Raw genomic sequence first — 24,652 nt, forward strand, 5'->3', positions numbered from 1 at the left:
TGTACTCTTAATAATAGTCTTCTCATCGCTATAAATAACTGAAGACCAAACTAATGTTCAATCAAAACGAACATTTTGTTATGAAGGCGAGTTCTTAAAATCGCTTTTTGTTTGTTTTGAAAATGACTTAAAATGTGCGATGGTTATGTCAAAACTATCAATGTAAGTGTCAGCCGAAATGTGTCGATTTAAGTCTGATGGCAGTATTTGTTTTAAGTAAAATCTTTGTGTAATACCTTCAGTATCTAATTGAATTGTTTGAATGAGACGTCCGACAGTCTAACATTTCTGCCGTGAAAATATATTCCTTATCATATTATAAATTTATTGGAGTTTTTCTGGCAGAGTCGATGAAGAGAAATCATCTCTGATCAATAAAATCTCATTTTCTGGAGAATTTTTATGCTTCGACGAGGGGAAGGAAATTTGAACAAAATCTAGGTGCTAGGTGCTGATGTATACGTTTAAATCTTCTCAAATTGGAAAAGTATGCCAAACCTTATAGGTAAATTTTTTGTGGGATAGGCTGATTGAATTTTTGCACTGAACGATCGGAGCATTAACAACGCGAACAGAAAAAAATAACATCATCAACAACAAAAACAAAAACATTGGCCGATCATCCCATTTCAAGAAAAATTCAATTTCTTTTCACTTGTTTTGAGCATAAATAATCAGATACGCTCTACAAACAAAATAAAAATTTTTCTATTAAAATTACCTTAACGAAAAACTATTGAACCGTTACAATAAGTAGCACGAGCAGAGAGCGCTCATTATTTCATATATTATATTATAAACAAAATATCTATTTATGTATAAGAAATTCAGCAAGGTGCTTTTGCCATATAGTCTAATCCATTAAACAAAATGAATGTAATTTATGCATTCATGCATACGAGCACCAAGTTGATTTATTAATATAACAATCCTAGCAACGAAGAAAAAAGGTCTCCATCAGAAACTAAAAATTATCCTTTTATGTAACCATTGCATACATGTTTGTTTTTTGTATACACCGTGTGTTCGACAACTATAAAAACACAATTACATCGAACAATTCATTAAATTTATTTGATGAAATTCGAGGTCATCGAAACAAGTGATTATCAATGGACGATATATTTTTTCAGTTAAATGATAAACACCATCTTTGGCAAAACAGGTGAAGAAATTGTTAAATGACTCTTGACTTTAACAATTCACATTCATGTATGTGTATGCATATAATGAACACCTCCATCTACGATATTACAACAACAACAACAAATTGCAATAAAACTATAATCCGACCTTGATGTAGCGTATAGAGGTGTAATTATGGTGACGAAGACACTATCTTACACATAGTTTCTTGTTTATACTTAAACATTAAATTGATTAAATTGATAATTTATGCAAATGAATCATGACCTCATAATAGTTTGTTGTTGCTATTGTTGTTGCGTTTTTTTTTCTTGCCGTTTACTAGAGTTTTTTGTTGTGCCGTGAAGTAGTGCAATTTTCAAATTGAAGCGCATTGTTGTAGTTGGGTGTATATAATTCGAACAATGGTTAGAAGTTGACGTCTTATTGTGTTCAAGTGCAACACAATGTGCACTGGCAATATTGTCTCATTATTTTCATACTCTTTTTTGTTGTTGTCCTCTCTACGCCTTTCTTGGTATCGTTGTTATACAAGTTGATATCCGAATGTGTCATTTATCTTAATCTCTTTTTCATAATGTCTGTTATAAGCAATTGTGGTTACCAGCTAATCTATTATTATGATTGGTTTTTATGAGACGATAATAGGTTACTGTTGAACTCATCTCATGTTACATACATGCACCACGGGCAAATTTGTAACGCAAGAAGAATGGAAGATATGGTATAATTGAACACTCACTCTTCGCATACTTGTGAGATTTGTGAAAATATCTAATTACATAATTTCTAGAGCGATGTTTGCCATAGCATTTTCCATTGACCTGCACTTTCTACGAATACGTTGAGATACGTGGAATGTGTTGAGAAGATTTTTGTGGATAAGAAGTTAGAGACTATATCCACCGCAGCCAATCGCCTTACAATACGTACAAGTTAGACTTCAACTAAGATTTCAATTTTGTGGGAAATTTTTCTGAGCAAGCAAAGCTAGTGAGCAAAGAAGTATTCGAAGACAACTATTTGTCTGGAAACAATAGTAAGTTTAAGGTAAGAATCCAGAAACATGGAATTGAATCGGGTTTGTTTGCAGATTGCAACAGAAATTCTCAGATTTGATTTGTGAACAAGTCAATGGAAGTAGGAACCCAGTGAAACAAGAATTTTAATTGTAGATGTTATTATGACACCTATGACAAAAATAACCAATCAACTCTAGTTGGTATCTTATGTGGCCAGAAAGTTATATGTTAAAATTTAAAAAGTATGAAGTAAAAGATTTTGACGAAAACACAACTTTAACATGTCACAACGGCTATTCATCTGTTATCGATAATGACGGCAAAACGACAAACTCTGGGTAATATGGTAATTTATGTAGTAAAATGTATGTTTAAAAAATTGAAGTACAAGATTTCAAATCAACTGATTGAAAATACTTTCAACGATAGAAGTAATAGACCTGATAATAATACTGGTCAGGTCATATGCTTGCCGTCTGTAACACGTTATACAAACGAGGTCATAGATAAAATGATACCATATCTGTCATATATCATATGCTGGTATGACAGAATTTAGCTCAAGACAGGCGACGTTGGATCGAAGTTCTCGAACAGTAATGTAAGTAAATATATGCTGTTCTCCTACAACGAGAAGATGAATAGCAAATTTTTCGTATAAATTCATTTTTCAAAAAAATCACTCAAAGGCGCTGTCGGTCGCTCTTTTGTTCTAACTTTTGCAAATCATTTTATCTTATTTGCTACTCTTGTACAACATGCAGCATTGTTATTTCCGTAATCATTCTATTTCTTTACGTTGCACAAAGACCTGATTTACTACTGTGTCCGAGTGTATTTTGTCGCTTCACCAAGTGTGATTCACAACATGAGACACTATCGAAAATAGTTTTTTTTTCTCTTTAGATTATTGAACAAGGAAACGACAAAAACACAATTCAGCTTGAATTGCCTATGTTCCTGACCGCACATTCTTCCGATTATTTTCGTATAAAAAATTGTCTCGAACAGAAATCGCATTTATTTGAAGCATTTTCTAGTCGCACACAATTTAATTTCATTGACCTTATTTTCATTATTTCAACCGGGCTATAAATAGTCGACGGTAATGATATATACCATGCGAAATTACATCGGATGGCATTTACAAAACATATTTTTATTTCTGTTTCAGTCTTTATCTACTAGTCGAGTGGAAATCCAGAGTGTTTATGTATCTACGTTTTCGCGGAAAAACAAATTTATTATAAATGTTAATAAAGCCATCTACTGATTCGAAGTCGTATAGACACATAAAACCTTATACATCAGCAATTTTTTTGCACAATTTTTTTTTTCTAATTTAGCTTCGTTCTATTCCAGGCTAAACGTAACCAATTATTACAATTTTCTGTACACATTTACAGTATTCCAGCGCATCCATGTTAATACCAGCAAAATTAACTGAAGTGTGCTAACAACGAGTTATCGATGCGTAGATTAACTTAATTTTTGCACAAAGCAACGAACTGTTCCTAGTCGTTTTCACTGCTTCTCTTCTTTATAATTTGTTTTAAAAGAAAGCAAATTGAACTCTTGAACGGAATTGCCTCTGCTTCTTGGACTGTTGTGAAATATTTTTTTGTTAAGAACTCGTGGCTATTCCAGCTATTCCATTTTCACTTTTATTTAATGTGGTTTTAATAAAATGAAAATTCTTTCAATGCGTCTAGCAATTTCAATTTATTGTAAATGTACGCAACAATTCAGTTTCTCTTTTACGTTTTCTAAGTGTGCAACGTCTAATTTTCATTATAACAACAACAAAAAATTGCATTACATACACAGCCGCTGAGTATGAATAAAGTCAGTTAAGTCAAGTAATTTCAAGTTTATGAATTTATGAAAATAAATCTATTGCAGCGAATTCCGATCAGCAAAGGCTGATACACTTACACTGTTGAAGTTGAAGGGAAAACGCAAGATAAAAATCTTAAATTGAATATTCACAAAGTAGAGTGAAGTGTCATACACATCGGAGGATCAAAGTAATTTCTCTGGAGACAACAAATTAGGGTCGAGTGCAAGTAGATGGATTATGGGAAACTTTAAAACTGTCGCACCTTAAATTTGATATTTTTTTTTTTCAGCGAATATGATATCTCTAAGATGTTATGATGAAAAAAGAGATTACTTTAAGCGCCAATATGGGGTTTAATGGCATCGTAGTTCGAGTATATTTTAATGATGTGCTCTCTTTCGCTGGAACGAAAGTCTTCATTTTTCATCATTTATGCCACCCGAAAAAAGTGTAAACAACTTTCTAACAAGCGATTCCAGATTCTACAACCTGGTTTCTCAATTTTCAAGCTGTACGTTTCCACATTTCACCTGTTGACCAACTGGTATTGCTTGACTATCGATTAGCTCACCTTGACCGGTGGTTGCATTGGTGACTGACCTGTTGGAAGCTTTGTATTCACTTTGGATTCACTTATGCTTTCAACTAATACGTATTCATCGAAGTAAATCAGCGTTTATACCAGGATGAGGATATTACGTCTCTCAACCTATTTTCAAAATTATTTATGTGTAAAAAAGGGAATCAATTCAATTAGGATTAAAATTTGCTTAACGAAATAAAGCGTACACACAAAACATTTTAGATTTGAGGCTTGTTTGTATCACCCACCGAGAAATTGAAGGCCTATTGTTGGTAGATTCATTTATTGAATCTACTGAAACTTACAGAAATTTGCCGAAAATTTACTGAATTTACCGAGAAAGCAATTCGGTAAATTTGGTAAGAAAATTTACCATAAGATAAGTGAACATTGTTCAAGGTGAATGCTACGCTGTTGCATAAGTTAAGTAACCGTGCTTCATCGGCATAATCGATGAAATTATGTTGAACGATTTTAAATATTTATACACCTGATTCGCATGCAATTAACCGATTTAATTATTTAGAAAATTTTTCAAATTGCATTTACAATGCGATCGAAAAGAAAAGTAAAATCAAATTCGTTGTCTCGATTTTTATTTTTTGGGTGAAATTAGCTTATTTTCCACAATGCAAAATTGCCAATTAAAAAATTGAAATGAATTTCTATAGAAAATTCGTTTAAAAATTCAAAATTCCGAATGGTACGAAATGCTTAAGAATCATAATTTCATGCTTTCTACCGAAATGGAAGATTGAAGCTGGAAACATTAAATATTACTTTGGATATTTCGTATTTGCAGCATTTAAGTTACTGAGTCACAAATTTCTGCTTTTGAGGGTCACCTCGTTAGGTCATAAGACATCATTGGTTGCCTGGTTGTCCTTAAAATCAGTTAAGCCTTCACAGCCTTCGTTAGAAACTACTCAATTCATAACCAATCAGCATTGAAGCATTTTGATAAATGAATTGCACGTCGTCTGCTATCAGCATAAATCGCACGGAACATTGACTGTCTGTTCGAATAAATATATTTTTTCAATTATCAACAGAAATAACATTAATTAGACCTGTAATGTGCGGTTGAACACCGTTATGTCCCTTAATGAGATTTGTTGCTATACACAACATGAATGGAACACACTCGGGCAATTTTTCAGTCAAATAATCTTCAACGAAAGTTAATCGTTCAAATGACAGGTAATCAAATAATTACGAAATCGTATCATGTAGAGCTTTCTTCGACAAACATAATAACTTTCAGAAGTTTTAATCATTAACTAAAACTTTGTGGGTAAATTTTTTGTTTTGTTTTGTATTATGAGTAGACTCAAATTTAAACTGGTTTTTTAATTGAATGGTTGGCCTGACTACATTTTATAAATCTTATTCCAATAAAATACGAGAAAAAAAAAGCATCTTGCAAAAGAAAGACAACAAAAAAAAACGCAAAAACTAACAACTTGTTTCGCTCGTGTCATAGATCTTGTAGTCATGGTGTACAGACGGTAAATAAAAGTAAGCTAAAAATCTTGTAGGTGTTTTGAATTCATTTACTAACTGGCGAGAAGACATTTTAAAGTCTTCATAATCATGTTGTCGGCTAGACATGTGTTTAGTTTTATTGTAAAAAAAATAAAATTATTTTGCGAAACCAATTCTACTAGACCACTTTTAAGAGCAACAATGATGACAGCACCGCATGTTGCGTGCTCGAATATATGAAAGCTTGTTATTTCAATTTTGAAATTTCGGTACGATCAGACGACCGATTCGCATGGAGTAGAAATGCAAAAGAAAATGATAATAAACAATAAATGCGACGAGTGGTTCACGGTATGTTGATGATTCGGTATTTCGCTGTTTTATTTGCAATTAGGCTACATATTTTACAAATCTAATCGATTGTCTGCTCTGAAAGTTATGGCGATGGTGTTATCGATGCATATAGAGTGTACAATAAGTTAACCGTTATCTGATTATAAAAGTGATGAACTCTGTTCAGTGTTGTTTTTTCATAGCAAAACAATGAGTTAAACTAAAGAAGTACAAGATTTCATATCAAACACTCGGCGGTACATAAAGCAAAAGAAGTCGCAGATTTACTGATAATATGTGATGATTAGTCGTTTCTAAAAGATTTTAAGCTCCAAGTAAAAATCGGAAAAATAATTCCAATTTTACGAACGCTCATCAGAATCTGTAATTTTTGGACTCGGGCTAGTCTCGTTAAATATATTTTTCGACAGAGCAAGACCTTTGAACATTATGATTCATCAAGTAAAAATTATTGGAATTCTCGGGTGCTGAATGACATCGAAATTATCGAATCGAATCGAAATGGATAAAAATTAATGTCGAAATTTAGCTACAGTTGCGGGCACTACCGACTGCGACTGTCAGAAGTGTAAGATCTGTTTTGGTGCGCTGTGGTACTATAGTGAGTAGTTTACACACCCTGCTGTGCATATTGATGTTAACACAGTTTTGTTGATATTATGTTCAATTCACTAAATCTTTGATATCGCGCAATTTAGCTACAGGGTACCACGCGTAAATATACTGATAACAGTTTTTCCATTGTGTGGTTTTAATTCAAGTTTAATGTTATTTTGATTTGTGATTTATTACACAACAGATGGTTATCGAACAAAAAAAAATTTTTGAACACGTGCCATTTAACACAAGTTGAATATTTGCGTTTGCGATGAAAGTGAAACTTTTATCGCACTAGATATACTACGATACAGCGTAAGTGTGACGTGTAAAACCATACACATTGTCAAAGAGAATCATTTTATGTTTTCATCTTACTATGTGTCTGAAAGAAAACTCTGCGATGGCACTGATAACTAAAACTGACACTGTTTTACCCGTAGAAAAAGACCGAATTTATCGGAAAACTTTTATTCATTTATTTATTAATTAACCAAAAAAAAACAGTTTGTGGCATATGCAAAGTATTTATCTATTCAATCGGTTCAACCATTCGTTTAAAATATTAAAGCGAAGACTGAAACTCATGTCGTGACAGCAGGTGAAGGACGAACTGTTTTGTGATGTAGTTGAACAATATGGATTTCAATTACAATTTTCATTCCACTGAATAAACTTTGCGTTACATAACATTTGACACCGATTGTGGATGACAATTTTGTCGGTTACAGAAACAAAAAACTAAAATAAAAAAATAGGACACGAAGGCTATCAATTGTTAACCGAACTATTTGATTTATTAATAGTACTGTGTGATGTTAACTAAGGGCTATCGGCTGACGCTACGATTTAGCTATAAATAAATCGAAGAATTGTCTTTTTCGAGGACATCAATTCCTCGAACACTTTAGTTACACAGAACTACAGTCTCTTGGGACGAACGAATCGAATGAAAGTCTTCCTCCGGCGTTATATTTTAATCGATCGAGGATACGAAGTAATCAGAACATTCAATCACTTCATCGTTATACTGAGAAATAATAAAAAATCGAAAACGATTAAAAATGGCATAAGAGTTTCTCCAACTGCTATGGCGTGTTGGCCCTCTGTAGCTTACAAATGCTGAGAAATTATGTAACTTACATGACCATCATAACAAACTTATTGTAAACCAGCCCAACCTAGATGGGTAATTAAAAGTTCTATGCAGTTACCATCGGAATTAAATTGAATCGACTATAAATGGGAGAGGGAATAGCACACAACATTATTAATGTTGTCTCTGCTATTTTTGTGTTGACAATTCGAATAAGAACCACGTCACAACAAGAATATCCTCGAAGCAAACACATCCATTCATTCAACAGAACGAACATATCATGAATATATATGTGGAGCACTGAGGGAAGTATATGTTTTCATAAGTTTAGACAATCGGCGCCGTATAGTTTGGTTTTGCGAAACGATGTCATGCCGCAATAGAAACACCCAGATTTTCTCGAGGATGCTGTAATTCCTTTTCGTTTGTTTTTTTCGTATAGAAATCCGATGATAATGGCTAAAGAATTACAATAAACTGAATTTAGTCGACGGCTGACGCATAGGAACCATATATCTGTACATTCAGTTGCTTGTGGAGTAAAAAGCTTAAGCGTATGAGGGTTTATCGTGCTGGAAAAATACACTCATTCAGTTGTTTTGAATGATGTACCATGCCTTTTGTGTTCGTTCCATAATAAAGATAGGTTTGGTTGTTAACACGTTAATGTGACTGTTGACCGTTTCAATTAATTTAATTAATTCATGAGAAAGCTGTATGATGTATACCAAAGGATTTACCATCCCTTGATACAAAATAGCTAGGCACATTAATAAATAAGTAAATATTATATGGAAAACGTTAATTAGTTGGTTGGTCTGGACAACATTTTTCGAGCAACTGTCCGAGGCATAGTCATGAAATATGTAAACGATTTCGATTATCACGAACAACAATTTTACAGTTTTTTTCTCGTCATTGACCATCAATTATGACGACATGATAAGCCCTAGATAGTGTTCCATTATATAGCAAAATGTGTGATAAACAGATAGAAGTGATAGATTTTGTATCAAACACTGGAAGATACCTACTTCACACAATTGAAGTAACAAATAAAATGAATGTCTTCTTTTTAAAGTGCTACTTTAGGGGCGGATGGTACCGGTTCAAAATCTAACGCACAACTATCAGTTTTTGTTTAGAAACGACTGATCCTTTTTCATCGGCAAGAATGACAAAAATAAGCAATGAGCAGGTGTATGTTCTCGTTATAGCCAAATCTAAGTCTGACTAGTAGAAAATAGTGCAAACAATGCAAACAATGAAAGTAAACGCTTTATTCATTGTAAAAAAATATGGAAGTACTAGATTCAGCTTTTATAATCTGATTTGGGTCAACAACAATTTCAAGCGCAGGTTGAAGCAAACCTGACCCTAGCTATAATAGGAAAGGATCGAAAAACATTACTAAACTAAAAAAGTGCGGATGAAATCTTTGTGTGAAAGCAACCTGCATGCGTTGCTCGTAATATTGTTCCAGTGAACATCCTCGTAAAAATCCAGTACACATTTTATGACTATGTTATGAGAAGAAACGTACGTAAATTGCGATAGAAAAGTAAAAAGTCCAGGCAATAAATGTGCTTAAGCCGAACCATAATTGTCTGTGAACAACCGTAAAATATTATTGCGTCAAATTAAAATGTTCGTACACATCATTTGGCTATAACATGCTTTAGGATTTGTTTGTTGTTTTTCTCACGTTTGTAACGAGTGTATGTACTAAAAAGCAAACAATATCGGTAATTGATGTAATGACGGCCGCTGTAGCACTGATTGAAAATTTGTATAATTTCTTTTCATATGTGTTTGAGTATAGGAAAAAAAAAGTAATGTTTGTGTGTGGCAAAAAACGACTCAAAAAATGTATTACAAATGTGTCATTAACTTTCGAGAGTTTTTAAAAATACATTTGTACGATTGACTGATTTGTTCACATAAAATATTTTTTCCCAAAGTCATTGATCACATTTTTTACAACTCATTGGGCCAGGTATAATCTGTTCGACATTTTCATTATCTTTCGAGGGCATTTGCAGAGGCGTCGGAAGCTTAGCAACTGTTTCCGGAACATCCGACCGAAAAGGAACAAAAACTGTTGTTGTTCTCAAACGCCTTCAAACATTCCTTGTCTCTTTAAGTTCAGGTATTTTTTCATTGTCACAAAAAGACCTAACTTCCCATCTCGATTAGTCGTTATTTTCCCCGCCTCTGATCGGTCTTGCTTCTGTTATCAAATCAGCATTACGTCTTTGAAGGTAATATTGCGTTATTATCACAATATCTTTGATAAGCTCAATTGTCGCAGTCACAACAATTTTTGATTTTGTACGAGGTACGAGTAGAAGTTTGAATCGACACAAGGAAACAGTCAGTGAATATGGTCTGTCTAAATTTAGTGATTTTGGTCACTTTGTCAATTGTATTGGCACGTTGCCATGAAATGTACGACTTAGCATTCGTACCTCATGAGTGTATCAAGGTATGAAATGGCAAGTTTGATCATAAAGAATTTTGCATTGAAAGTATAATTTCTAGAACAGAGCAATAGCAGCGAACTATACACCACTCGGCCAAGTAGTACGGATCGGAGATCTTCCGGTTTACGAATATGAAGTACCAAATAATCAAAACAGATCTCGAATGCTCGTTGGAGTGTATGACATTTACGGATTTGCGTATGAGAATTTGAAACAAGTGATGGATCAAATGGCAGAACAAAGTGGTGGCTTTAGAGTTGTAATGCCAGACTTTTATCGTGGCGAAAGTGCGAACCCCGACCATACGTAAGTGAACCGATAAAATGGACATTTGAACATTGTTGAATAACTACGACTAAAATATCAGCCAAGCTGAACGACAGGAATGGCTGGCCAGAGTTGGCAATTGGGATACGATTGTCAAGCCAGATCTAATCAATGTTGTCGACCACTACAAAAACGACGGAGTTAGAGAGTTTGCAATATTCGGGTTTTGTTGGGGAGGAAGTGTTGCAATGCAAGTGTCAATTGAACTGGCCGACAGATTTAAAGCAAGTGGTCTAGTACATCCATCGGGTGTTTCAAATGAAACAGCTGTCAACGTCCAGATACCGATGTATTTGATGCCAGCGCAAAACGATGCTGATATGGTATGTACATTGTTCTTGTCCAAAGCTACCATAGTTCAGAATTTCGATTTTTCCTATTTTGATTCCAGTCACAATACTACGAGGTGCTTCAAACTAAATTTGGTGACAATTGCGGTCACAGACGATTTACGGACATGAATCACGGCTTCGCCGGCGCTCGCGGTAATTTCAGTGATCCACTTAACCGCCAGAGAGTTGACGAAGTCATTACCACGCTTGGTGCGTTCTTCGACCGAAATCTTAACAATTCCAATAATGTTCATCCGAGCGGCATACTCATCTTGGCGCTGATTATATCATTCTTCATTGCACGTGATTAGGTATATACAGGGTTTTACTAGATGAATAATAATTCTTACCATCCCGAGAGAACGACATTATAATTTTCGAAGAATTTAACGATAAAATAAAACCTAAACCGCAGCTGGCAGATTAAGACAACTATCAGCAAAACTGAGGACTACGATCTATTATACAGATACAGTTCTAATTCTGTCGTTACCGATAATTCGTAATAAATATTCCGAGACGGATACCATTTTCATGGTGGTAGTTGTACTTGTATGCAGGTAAAAAAGCGTTTCCAACGAATGATTCACAAAGTCAAATTATTCTATTTCTGGCGATTGTTGATGTCAAATCGTACAGTTGCATAAAAAAGATGGAAAAATTGAATTAAAGTGTACACACCAATCACACAGCCATTTTAGGTGACTGTATTATACACCGAACGTATAGAAGTATTATGAAACTGCGAAAAATATCTTGATGTTTCATCACATTTCAATGATGAAACGTAGAGAGAAAAAAAGAATTTTACCTTGCCAAAAATGTGATTTGAATTATAGAGTTAGAAACGTAAATCGGTACCGTTCCAATGTTTTCTTTACAATTTGAAATCAGAAATTTTTGTATGGTGCTCCCAAATGGAAATTCATTACAAATGCAAATAATTTTTGAGTTTTTACATTTTAAAACCGAAACTGCGGAAATAATTAAATAAATAAATCAGATTTTTTCTGCGGAAAACGCAAAACTACCGTTAGTAATCAAGATAAGTGGAAAAAAGTGCATAACATTTTCTAGAACGTGAGGTTGAGACATTTTCCATTTTATAATATTTGAGGAATAGGTATTTGCATGACAATGGACGAAAGTAGGAAAAATCAATTGTATGCGCGCACCGGATCCAATGGCGACAATCGGACAGGATTGGATGCTGGGAATTCATTACATGAGGTAACAATTTTGTGATGAAATCACGTCAAATGATCTGAATATATTCTTCATGTAATGGATCATTTTGGGAGGGGGTAAACTGCCATGTTATGGTCAACTTTCGAATGAAAGTTTACTGCTCTTCCATGTTATTTTTATTATAATTTTATTTCCTCTGCAAACAGAGCTTTATAAGATTGAAGGTCTACAAATCATAATCGTACATAACATCACTAGGATCAAAAGGGTGTGTTTTAGACCCAGGTGGTGAAAATGTCCAAGGATGAAGCGACGCAAATCGTGGGAAAAAGAGAGCAAAAAAGTAAGGGAGAATGTTGCTCTTTCGGTGCCAAATTTGGTGAGTGAATGTAACGTTTGTGGTACTCCAAGCTGAAAACCAAATTTAATTGAAACTCTTTTATCGAAAGAGTTTATGACTGACACAAATGAGAATAAGGGAATTCGGTACATGTAGACTGAATCGATTTTTAATTCGAAAAATAAAGACTAAAAATAAAGTTGTACCTTAAAAATGTAAATGCAAGGCCAGTGAAAAGAAACATATTTGTGGAGACATTTCAAACAAAGTCTGCCAATTCCGACAAAAAAGGCGTAAAGGGAAAACGAAGTAGGTCATTTCTAGACTTGAACAGTTTTATATGATCCTAGAATTGGAAGCTGCACAATGTGATTTCTTGGCAATAGTACATCCCATTATGTCGAGCATTATATATTTTCAAAGTTGACATAGATTCCAACTTGCTTAGTAAATCATATTAATAAATCTCATTGTGCCATCAGTGCTCAATTGTTTATGAATACAGTCGCAGAAAAATAGAATCCAAACGATGTTATTTAATCCACATGCCATTTACAAGTTATAATACATCCGTAAATATCATTGGTAATGCATGTGGGATAAATAGCATTGATTGGATTGTATTGCCAGTTTCTTATCTTTCTTCGACTGTAAGAAAAGATCGATGTCAATCAGTGATTGGTGATTACACCTTCTAAATGAAAGCTTTGTAACACCAAAATTCCTATAGACATTTAACTCCCGACATTTACACAATTAGACGCTTAAATGAGACGAGTAAGTTTCAATTATATAAAAATGTGAGACTTTTAGTGTGCACGTTGACCGTGTGTTTACCAACATCGGACAATACAATAAGAAGTACAAAAACATCGGTCATAACACTACCGAGTTAGTCATACACATAAAAATGAAACTTACAGCGCAATTCACGAAAGTCCACACTCATGCAAAACAAAAACACCGAATGAAAAAGTTAGTTTCTTTTTTGGCAATCGGTTGACATCACTCCACTATTATTACTAGAGGTGTATTATACCTTGAAACAAACTGACCACAATAGAAATGGTTCTTACCCAAAAAAGAATTGAATAAATTTTGCTGAATATTATTTCCAGGTATGTGCACGTATACAAATGTAATGCAAAGCAAAAGTTATCATTTTTGTTATCATAATAAATGTTGCCTTTTTTGGGGCGCTCGTCGACAAGTTTCAATACCCGCAGCTAATGATGAATAAATCACCAAATTTGGATGCTTGTACGCTATATAAAAAAATCGAAACACACGCACACATTCAATCCGTAATGGAAATATATCTGTAGTTTTCTACGTAAAATGTTAAAAGTGAAAAAAGTGCTCAAGTCAGAACAAAAAAAACAACATACGATTCGATTTGACAACAAGATAAGCGCAAACAATTGATACCGATAAAAATTCTCGTAAAACTTGGGTTTTTGAATGAACCGTTCAAAGTAAATGGATAAGACTTGAATTGAGTGTGTTCGGTTAAATAGATTGATGTTGCTTTTGTCTTCCGCAAGACTCGTTAATGAGTTCAGTGTGTAGGTATATATTAGGCCCTGCAGTCAAACTTTTAATTTTATAGGCGGAGAGCTTTCTTTCATATGACGCTTTTTCAACAAGAGTGTTCTTCGATCGAACTTAGTTAAATTAACATACATCGAAACCAATTGTTTAATTTTCTTTTTTTTCTCTTTTTTCGCTCTTTTAACACACTTTTAGAGCACTAAAAGGACCCTAAGGAGAATTACCAAGTTGATGTAAAAATTCAGGTGACTCGTTCCATATGAAGAATTAAGTTTTTAAAGTAGGTATGCTGTCACAGGCGACAGGTCCTTCAACAAAAGATTTGTTTATTTTGTGCTACATTTTCAGCACCAATACCTTTATTGCGACACCAATCTGATTTCTGTTTGATGTAAGTGTAGGACTCATAATATACTAGGCCTGCTTTCAATCGGGCTCTCCTTATCACTTATAAACAAGTTTTTTCCGTCTTAACTAGTGTAATAAATTATAAACCGCATAGCCTGATAAAACCGACTGATGATCACGTCGGCCCTTGGCCTATAAGTCAAAATTAGAGTAAAAACGGTCGTTGAATGGACTAGATGATAATTGAATTTGTGTGAACCGAATTTTGTTCCTCCGTTAATTTCACTAATCTCTAGCATAGTCCAATTCCCGTATAACTTATACGATGATTATCCAGCAAAGGTTAACAATGGTTCCATAAATTGATGTGATGAGAATTTATGTATTCATTTAATGACCCTTTGCCTGATGTGACTACTGCAAACTCATACATTAAGATCAGTACGCATCGAAGAAATGCTGAGAATTTGAAACAGTAATTACAGAAGTGTTTTCGAAAGTCTAATGCGGAAAAAAACACAACCGAATGATACGAACACCACACATCAGAAGGTCAGTACGTAAACGATTTTTTTTCTTTCTACTATAATGCAACTATTTAATTCCTATTTTACTAGATTAAGCACACAGCCACTAATTGTTTATTTAATTGAATTATTTCCATTTTTTTCTCTCTCTTTGTAAATTTCCTTTGTATTTTGATAGCGAACAAGTTAATTAAATTTTATATTTGTTTTACACATTGAGAATTATGATGTGCAGCTCTACGATTTATCATCACTTTATTATAAGCTTGCCATATAAAGCGGTAATTAATGCATAACAAAATGAAATTGTTTTCTGACAATAGCACAAATGGTGCGTTCGAATAATCCAATGTTTGTTCTCGATATTAATTTTTGTTTTGAGTTATTGTTTTCGCACAAGAATCCCGGTAATAGAAATTTGAAAAGCAAACAAACGTTTGCTTTTTTTTTTGGTTTTTTCTACGTGATAAATGTAATTTATGTCACAAGAAAAAAAGAACGATCCGGTGTTTGTTCGGTTGAAAGCTGTTGTAAATGCATTGAAGGTGTTCAGGCAACCATTATGATAAGATTAACATTGAACGTCATTTTATTGCATATTTAAGAACCGTTTTGGATATATAATTAAGTGAAACAACTTATGAAGAATCGCAGATTGTCACCTGAACTATGGAAGAGAAAAAGATGAATAAATAGACCACGAGAGACATTAGCGAATTATAAAGATAATCAATTTTTAGATGTAAATGCAAGAACGTGACAGCATCAATCTAATAAATTTTCGTGTAACAATAGCTAACGTCTGTCGTATATTATAATATACTGATAATTATCAGTTGTGAGTGGACTTTTGATTAACGTATGTGTCTTGTGTCATGAATATCAATAATTGTTTCAAACTATACGAATGCAACGGAACGTATATATTCAAATTCCATTGTCTTTGTTATTTACTTTATTGTCACATGCTGTGACGATAAGTTGCCGTCCAGTCTTTATTAAACAATCAACAAGGTAGAGTGATAAAGTGTGTTTTCGGGTTCAAATCGACCCACACTGTCTGAGTACATCAACCTGTCGACACAAAAGCGGTCTTCCACAATCAATTTCATTTTAAATTTTCACAAAGGAACAGAGCCATTCATTTGAAAAATTGGATCGAAAATTTCTGTCTCATAAAGCTGCATACAGTTTTTCCATTAATAAAGCTTATTTCTGACAGTGAAACAAAATTAAAATTAACGTTTTTATTTCAAACACATTCTCCAGTCGAACCCACAATATACCAATATTTGCACAGACAATCCACAAGAAAACAAAAACCAAACACAGCAAAGAGAATGAAGGTAATAATGTACACGTTATGTTTGGTTTCCTACTTCAGATACCTCTCAGCACAGCATATATAACGGCAGTGTCTAAAAGTTTAGGGGTAGAAGGACTACATACATAACATTCATTGCATACGCCATTATATTTCCATCTCTCTGCATGTTGTGTATCATTTACACCAGCCGTGAAAGAGCTTTATAATGTTGATTGCGTCAAAGCCTATGAAACTGGCTTGAATATGACACGCTTTGGAGGATTTTTTTTTTGTTAATAAATTATACATTGTCTGGTGGTTTCGGCGAGAGAACATTGCCCAGTCTGAATTTAATGTACAAAACGTTTATATGATGATGTCTGTATAACATTGGCGTCGTTGGCGTGATAAAAAAATAATAATTTTTTCAACTTAAGTTCGGCTTCTTAAATTCATTCTTTACACTCTTTAATGAAAAAAAGGGAAGAAAAGAGAACCGACATGCAATTGCTTGCGTACATATCAGGGTGAATATAATAACCATCATATAAAAGTCAATTTTTTTGGTACACTTTGGTACAAAATTACCCAAGCAATATGCATTGAATTTGCCATTAAACCCCGCCGTTTTATTTTATGTATAAATTTTCGTACGCCTTTGAACTTTCTCTCTGTCTCTCTTTCTGCCTGACGCAAAATGTAAATACCCACATGCCCCAGCTAATAAGGGAAGAAAATGACTCACTATTCAAACATTATTGTTTGGAAACTTATGGCATTACCAGCCTTTAAATTAAAATAAATTACACCGATGTACATGACCGGTGTGTGTTTTTTTTATATATATATTATTCCAGCATTAGGTTTACAATATCGATTGCGAGAAAATTTTCTTCGAATTCAAATAGAAACGAAAAAGAAATTTTGTTCGGCAACGACTTTTGTAAGTGAAAAAAAAAGTAATTAATGTTTCCATAGGCGAGAGGTTGGTTTGTTTAAAAAAAATAAGCCATCACACTGAAATGAAAATTGCATTTACACCAGCCATTAAGTGTAAATCGAGAGAAAGAAATTCAATTTTAAAATGAATATACAAGAAAAGCAGACAAGATAACGATAAAACTATTTTATATATTTATTGATGTGTCATCGTTAACTCTTATGTGGCATGTTTATATAATGATACTCATACACACATCCGTTTGGATGGATGTACTGTGTGCAATGTACACATATCTCTGTATCTATATCTAAACATAAGTAAATTTATAAATAAAAATCATTGTAATCGAAAAACACTTCAAACTTTCGACACAAGTAAATCTGAAGACCGTAGCCTTGGTGTGTAGTTCAATGTTTTATTGATAAAGCGGACCATAGAGAGTCGTTTTTGTTTCATATTATTATTTGCTTTTTTCTTCGTTCTCTGTTTCGTGTTAGGCTATCATATGGAACTTATACTGGTATCCATATGAACACCATTATCGCTATAAATCGAACAACCACATAACGACTGTCTATAATTTGTAGTATACTGCGTTCTGGCACTGTGCCAAAACTAAAATATTATTCGAGTATGGGTTTCGTTCGGTTCCAAAATCATTTCTGCTTTGTGTACACAATTAGGAAATTTGCGTGGTGTGTATTATAGCGGTGGAGAGTGAGGAAAAGCTTATGGGAAAATTACAGTCTGTGGAGAAGGTTTTCTTTGATGATTTGGACGTTGGCAGCAGCATTACGCATAGATCTGCATAGAGATACATTAACATCGCTGTACGATATTGGGGAAAAACTCGTCCCTAAAAGATGCGGGCTACCTGACCAAAGAAAAGAAACCCGTTATCCGGTCTCTTCGCCATCGTGCTTAGGCTAGAAACGAAAACATTTTCCCTTTTCATAAGTTTTTAACGAACGTCAATAAAACGTAGACAGCTGGTTATCTTAGGCAAACAAAACTGCTCATACATCTTCATGTTTTGTATGAGTGGATCAGCTGAAAAACGACTCAAACAAATTCATGCCTAAATTTCACCGACGTCGACTGTAGTCGAATGTCTATAAAATAAGCAACAATGTATGGACGAACACTGTTCCAATCAAATCTATTTTCTCTGAACTGCATTCTTGTTTTAACAAAAAAAAAAAAAAAACAAAAAAAAACGAAATTATCGGCACAAATGTCTAAGATATCAACGCTAATTAATTACATTAATAAACTCGAATGCGAAACATTCGATCAACTGATAATAATATGAATAATAACAGCGATAAGGCACGTTAAATTATGTTTTCCTTCTTCACTTAATTTGTCGAAAATTATTTATCGCAGAAAAATCGGCGCCAATAATATTTTACCGCAATGCAAAATGTGCATTTTCTACTGTATAGTGGAAAGAAGTCGACCAAACCGATTTTCGGATTAGAAACGAACAAAAAAATGGATGAAGAGAATAAACGGCAAGGGTTTGGACGATTTCGTGTGCTGTAAAGGCTTGTAGTTCGGATTCGGTTAAGATTGACTATCTAATGTAACTCAAGCTACACATAGCGATGTGAAGGAGTCCTAATTCAAATTTTTCTTTTGTTCACCTGTCAAGTTTTGACAGTATAACAAAAGAAAGTTTTGAATTAGGTCTCTGTCGCGTTTCTATGCGCAGCTCCAGTAAATGTTCGTTGCAAACACACAATTAGGCTTTTCATTTTTAACTGCAAAGTTTGATATATTTTGCGTGAAAGGGGATTCGAAGCATGAACAATTTGTAATGAAATCTCGCCTCACTACAAAAATAGGAAATTAAAATCTACCTGTAACTGTTTCTCATGTTCACGTTTTGTAAGTACAGATAGCACGGGCACATAAATTATGTCAAATCTCTTCAGAAGTTTGCGAAATGTTCATAAAATTTTAATTAAGAATATTGTCAGTACACATTGATGTGGGTCGAACCTTTTAATATTATTATTGGAATACTGGTAGCGGCTGTGTGACGTTGCTTCCGCGATTTAAGCGACGTTGAATTCAATGATATATCTAGGAATGTTAATTCAATGGGAGATAAGATTGAGTAAGAATTCCAGTTAACAAGAAAAACATATTTGTGCCTGATTGGGTGTACCAGGCACCAGCCACCAGGGCCAATTTTATTATCTGAATTTACCGAAATTTTTTTGGGTAAGTTGCAGTGGTGGTAAATAAAATTCCCAGTAATAGGCCCTGGTGTGTACTGGACATTAGCTGAAATCAATACTGGAAATACATTCGGTAGAGAAAACCATCATTGAATTAAATGTCGTGGTAATGCATAGGCTTTGATCTATTTTTCAGACCACAATTCAAGCGCTGGAGTTCAAACCAAACCACTTAACATTAAATAACCCGAAAACAAATCCATTTAATTTATGATCTGAAACGTGACTTGTACCACAAGCAGTTGTACAGAAATTTTAATTTTTGTTTGAATTAAATTAAAATTCTTCAAACGTTTTAGCAAGATCACGTTAAATAAAATAAAGAAATAAAAATTGTTGGGAGTGCTCAACAGCCTAACACATATCGTAGACACATTTCGAATTTCATATACAGTTTTTGACTAAAGTGTTTCTTCGACAAAATTTTTCAACCATATTTTTGTCCTCCATTCTTTTTTGTGCTCATTTGGTAAACTAAGAAATTGCTCGTCTTCTTTCATTATCAGAAAAATAAACACAAGAAACAATAACAGTTCGAAAGTACCAACCGGTACGCCATTGAAATGTTGTTGTCGTTTTTTTTTACTATATTCATTCATGTGATGACCCGCGATCGGTATTATGAATGAACGGAAATAAAAAAAGGGAACACACCTAACCCATCTGTTCATCCATATAATTGGTGATATGCGACGGTGATAAAAAAACTCTTTCCAACGTTTTAAATGAAAAAAAAAACGGATCCAACACGAAGAGTTAGGTTGTTGTTTTTTCACGTTTTATTGAATTTCCATCTCAATCGAGAATTATTGACTCTAAACTCACATTGATCGATTGAGTAACAGAACAACAATGAAAATAATATGAAAAAAAGAGTTATGTGCGTCGGTGTGCTGGGTACATAAATTACACTTTTTTAGCACTTTTCATTTTGGTTGTACACACAACACAATGTGAAATAGAAATAGAAAATGTATTTTGTTTGCCTATATCGACGATTATAGTATACCTACACACAGGAATGGTGTTAGTTCATTTAATTATTATTTTTTTAAAAAAGAAAAGAAAGAGTTCAGGTGACAATCTATTTCTATACAACAACAAAAATTGATTGGCAATGGGCCTTCTCTTCTTTACGTCTTTTAAATTAATTTAACTTTATTGTTGATAGGTAGAGAGGATTTTTGTTTGTTTGTTGCACTGCACTCGTCTCAACTAAACATCATATTTATCCAATCCATTCAATCATAAAGCAATTTTTCTCATTCTCATTATTGGTTTTGCGGATTATATAGCTGCAACAATAACGATGATAAATATTGCAGCTGGTGAGCTGAGTGGTGGTGACTCATTTAACGTTCAATGTCACTGTAGTCCAGTGTTTTATATGCGATCGGACGAGACACGTTTTGAATGCGATTTTTGAGGTAAGAGATCGTTTCTTTTCAACGAACTATAACTGACACTGTTCAACGTCAGGACACAGTGGGAAGGTAAAAATATGTCGATTTAATTGGTAATGTGCAATGTAATTTTAATTGAAAGGAAACTGAGTCTCAGTCCGAAGTGAATGTTTGATTGACATCGTTGATTGGTTGCCACATAATAATCAAACTTAAACATCTGATCAAAGCAATAAATTTCGATTGACGATCGGCTACAATGTGAATTTATTGTCGAGTCAATATTGTTGTACATGCCAAATAGAGCTACTTTATGGAAACATAATTCGGTGCTAGTATGTGCACGTTTCTATTTTGCGGGAAGAATGATCCCCGGTAATTATGATCGTCGGGAATAATTACGAAAATTGTTCAGATGAATTGCTGGGATTTGAAATGGTAGAAAAGCGATTCACACAGAAAATATGATTTGGAGGAAATTACAAAAACTCGTCAGAACTCGAGTCCTGTGTCCTGGACAAGATATTACAATATTCTACATGTAACTGAATCATTACTTGATGTTATTGCCATAAAAGGTTTCGTTTTGATGGACCTACATCGTACCATATAATAGCGGTGTTCTTTGAAGACCTCCATCTCAAATCATTGTTAAGAGTAACGCATTCAAAGAATATTGCACCAAATCTTTCATGCACAAGGCACAATCCTGTTTGTACCAAACAGACGTAGTCAATTTGCTGATTTGCAATTTGCCCCACATCTTCTAATACACACACAAAGTTTTTGGATTGAACTTTACAGTTTACAACCACCAAAGAAATTTGATGACAAAATTGTCAAATAGTCAGTAACGCGGGTATTTGGTTAAAATCATGTTAATCATCCGTTTCTATGATGTAGATTCCCTCCACCGATCCACCGAAGTGTTACTAAATTAAAACTTTGTGTACGCAGTGCGTTGAACCCATTGTGTAATGGTTTCATATCGATTGCCATGGAATTGACTAGGGAAATAAAATTAGATGAAATATCAGTAACGTTTGAGCACTGCAATAGCGTGCAGATTTATGTGGTTGGTTCACTGTTGATTCTGTTAAAATGAAATTGCATTTTGGTATTATAGCAGCACTGATGGTATCCAAAAATCGGATTTAGAGGGAGAAATGTTGAGAGACAGAAAAATGGTATCATTGACGCAAGTGTAACGAAACCAATTGATTTTGGTTTTATGTTAAGCGAGAGTCGTGCATGTTCCTTATGGCAACAAATTGTCAGAAGTCAATGGATGTGCAAACCGTTTAAAAATGACAAAATTTGCACAAACTTGAATCGAAATTTACCATTCATTCCGAAGAAGCGAAAGACAATAATTTTAAACGCATAACTGTAACATGGAATGCACTCACGTAAATCTCTTCCACTATCGATGACGTGTGCTGTCGGCACACTGGCGATCCGTTCAATAAATTAGTCTTCTGCAATCTTACAAGAGTGTGAAAATAATAACTTAAATTGTCCGGACGGGAATGCGTGCACCAGCTTGCACAAAGTCTCAACATCAAAAATCCCATTGCGATATACGATGAAAAAGAAGTGGTTATAAATCTAACCAGATAATTCCCACAAAAGTCAAATTGAATTGAATTCCTACACACAGATAGATAGATAGATAGATAGACAGACAGACAGATAGATAGAGAGAGAGAGAGAGAGACACACACCGTTTTGCAGGTTTGATGGGTGACCGTTTCAGATATAATATTTTATTAAGCTGGTGAATAATTTATTAATAAATTCCGAAATTGCCCATTTGCAAGTGAATGGCATGTACATTTAATATATATCCAAGTGAAACAAAAAAAAACGTTATACCCAGGCAAAAACAGCACTGTGGTGTAGTATATGTTATATTATATGTACACGAATTGCCATTGGAATCAAAACAATGCAACAATAAAATACATTTAATTCAGCAAAAGTTACTTTTTAGCTTACCGAAATGAACTTAGTATAGATGAATAGCCAAGTAAACCGTGTATAAGAATAACAACAACAACAGCGAATAACATTAACAGAATAGCACCATACAAACTAGTTTAACCTTGTAATGCTTTATATTTTTCTTATAATTCATCTCTAAAGACACAGATACAGCATCAAAAAACTCTCAACGACGAGATAAAAAAAAAAAAACATTTAAAGAATTGCCAAATTAAGCACACAGGAGGCGATATGTTGAGTGTTGCTATTATTGGATGTTTAGTGGATTGCAAATCCACTTCTTTTCCTTTTCTCTGTTAAAGCGATATGGTACAGAAAGAATCTGAATCACACAGATCATGTCAGAGTTAGTTATCTCCTGTGTGCAGCATATAGTAATAATAACACATGGAATAATTATCCATCAGGAAAAAATAAAAATCAACAAAACGGTTGAAGTTTAGCTCCGCAACGTCAGCGGCAATACTTTTTTTTTGTCGAATATATAATATATTCTCTTGCGAACAAAAATTTATAAATAGTTACATCCCATCATGCAGACACCGCAGAAGAACACGCGTGAAAAGTAAACTAGTCATAAACGCACATCTGATATGTCTAAATTTAGTTCTCTTTACGAATAAAAAAAATTATTCTGTAAATGTGGGCCTTCATTTCTTCCCAAGACAGCAAGCGGTGTATATACACTACGCGAAGACCACACAAAATATTTTTGTTTTTAATAAATAAAAATGAATCAAAATGTTTCAGAACTTACATTGGTTTTTCGTTCAAAATTCAGCCGAATAATCCAAGTTGTTATTTACAATCGTCGGTGTAACACTCTCATGTATGTAAAAATGGGCGAGCCTTTTCCCCAAAACGAAAAAAAAAAATTTAATTCGCAGAGCAACCTTTTTGGAATATGATGTTTTGTTTCTTTGAAATGTTATCCAATTCGGAAGAAGAAGAAAAAATAATCGAACAATAAATTTCGTTAGGCACTTTTATCCGAAAATTAAAGACAATACACACAACACAAACAGGTCTAATTTCATAAAATCGCTTTTCATGAATCGTAAAAAACACATTTTATCACACAACACCTTGTTTATTATTTCGTTTTAAAAAAATGCATTTCAATAAGTAATAATTCTCTTTTAAAATAATACACGAGCAGAGCAAACTATACGTCCGACAACCACCGAAAATTCCTTGCGAGTGACAGAAGATGTCGTCGCTATACCGTATCTAACTTCATATGCGATAAAAATAATGAAAAAGCATGAAAACACTACACGAAAAAAGTGAGTGTGTGTAGTGTGTGTGCCGTTCACTTTTGCGCTGAAAGCGGCTTTGTTTAAAACGAAAAGAAAAAAGTCTTATTTTTGTATGAACGAACATCGTTTAATATGGAACGACGTACTTCTCATGACTTTAGTAATGGAAATGAAAGACAAATTATTTCAGATTTATTTTCCTTTCTTCGATTGAAAATTCAGGAACTAAACGACACTTCATGAAATCTGTATATATAACCTTAGTTTGT

At 33.8% G+C, this 24,652-nt stretch overlaps 2 protein-coding genes across 8 annotated transcripts in view; one reads left to right on the forward strand and one right to left on the reverse strand.

The window, feature by feature from the left end:
• Positions 1–24,338, reverse strand: part of LOC119081069 (F-actin-monooxygenase Mical) — a 54,815-nt gene extending 30,477 nt beyond the window's left edge. For 3 of the 6 annotated variants that reach the window (XR_005088435.1, XR_005088433.1, XR_005088434.1), the window contains exon 1: positions 23,882–24,338. The gene's annotated coding sequence lies outside the window, so the exon portion shown is untranslated. The remainder of the gene's footprint in view (positions 1–23,881) is intronic. The other 3 variants (XM_037189807.1, XM_037189796.1, XM_037189817.1) reach the window with 2 other exon arrangements.
• LOC119081098 (carboxymethylenebutenolidase homolog) lies at positions 10,443–17,537 on the forward strand. Of its 2 annotated transcripts, XM_037189847.1 has the most exons (5): positions 10,443–10,611; positions 10,668–10,915; positions 10,977–11,259; positions 11,328–11,587; positions 17,524–17,537. In XM_037189847.1, exons 1-4 carry the CDS (start codon positions 10,510–10,512, stop codon positions 11,577–11,579), a joined length of 885 nt encoding a protein of 294 aa, XP_037045742.1. In that variant the 5' UTR covers positions 10,443–10,509; the 3' UTR covers positions 11,580–11,587; positions 17,524–17,537. The 2 variants fall into 2 exon arrangements, with proteins under 2 accessions (XP_037045742.1, XP_037045735.1); XM_037189840.1 differs by lacking the exon at positions 17,524–17,537 and having other exon boundaries at positions 11,328–11,721.
• Positions 24,339–24,652: the final 314 nt, after the last annotated feature.

Source organism: Bradysia coprophila, chromosome X (genome assembly GCF_014529535.1).
Source record: "Bradysia coprophila strain Holo2 chromosome X, BU_Bcop_v1, whole genome shotgun sequence".
Taxonomy (NCBI): domain Eukaryota; kingdom Metazoa; phylum Arthropoda; class Insecta; order Diptera; family Sciaridae; genus Bradysia; species Bradysia coprophila.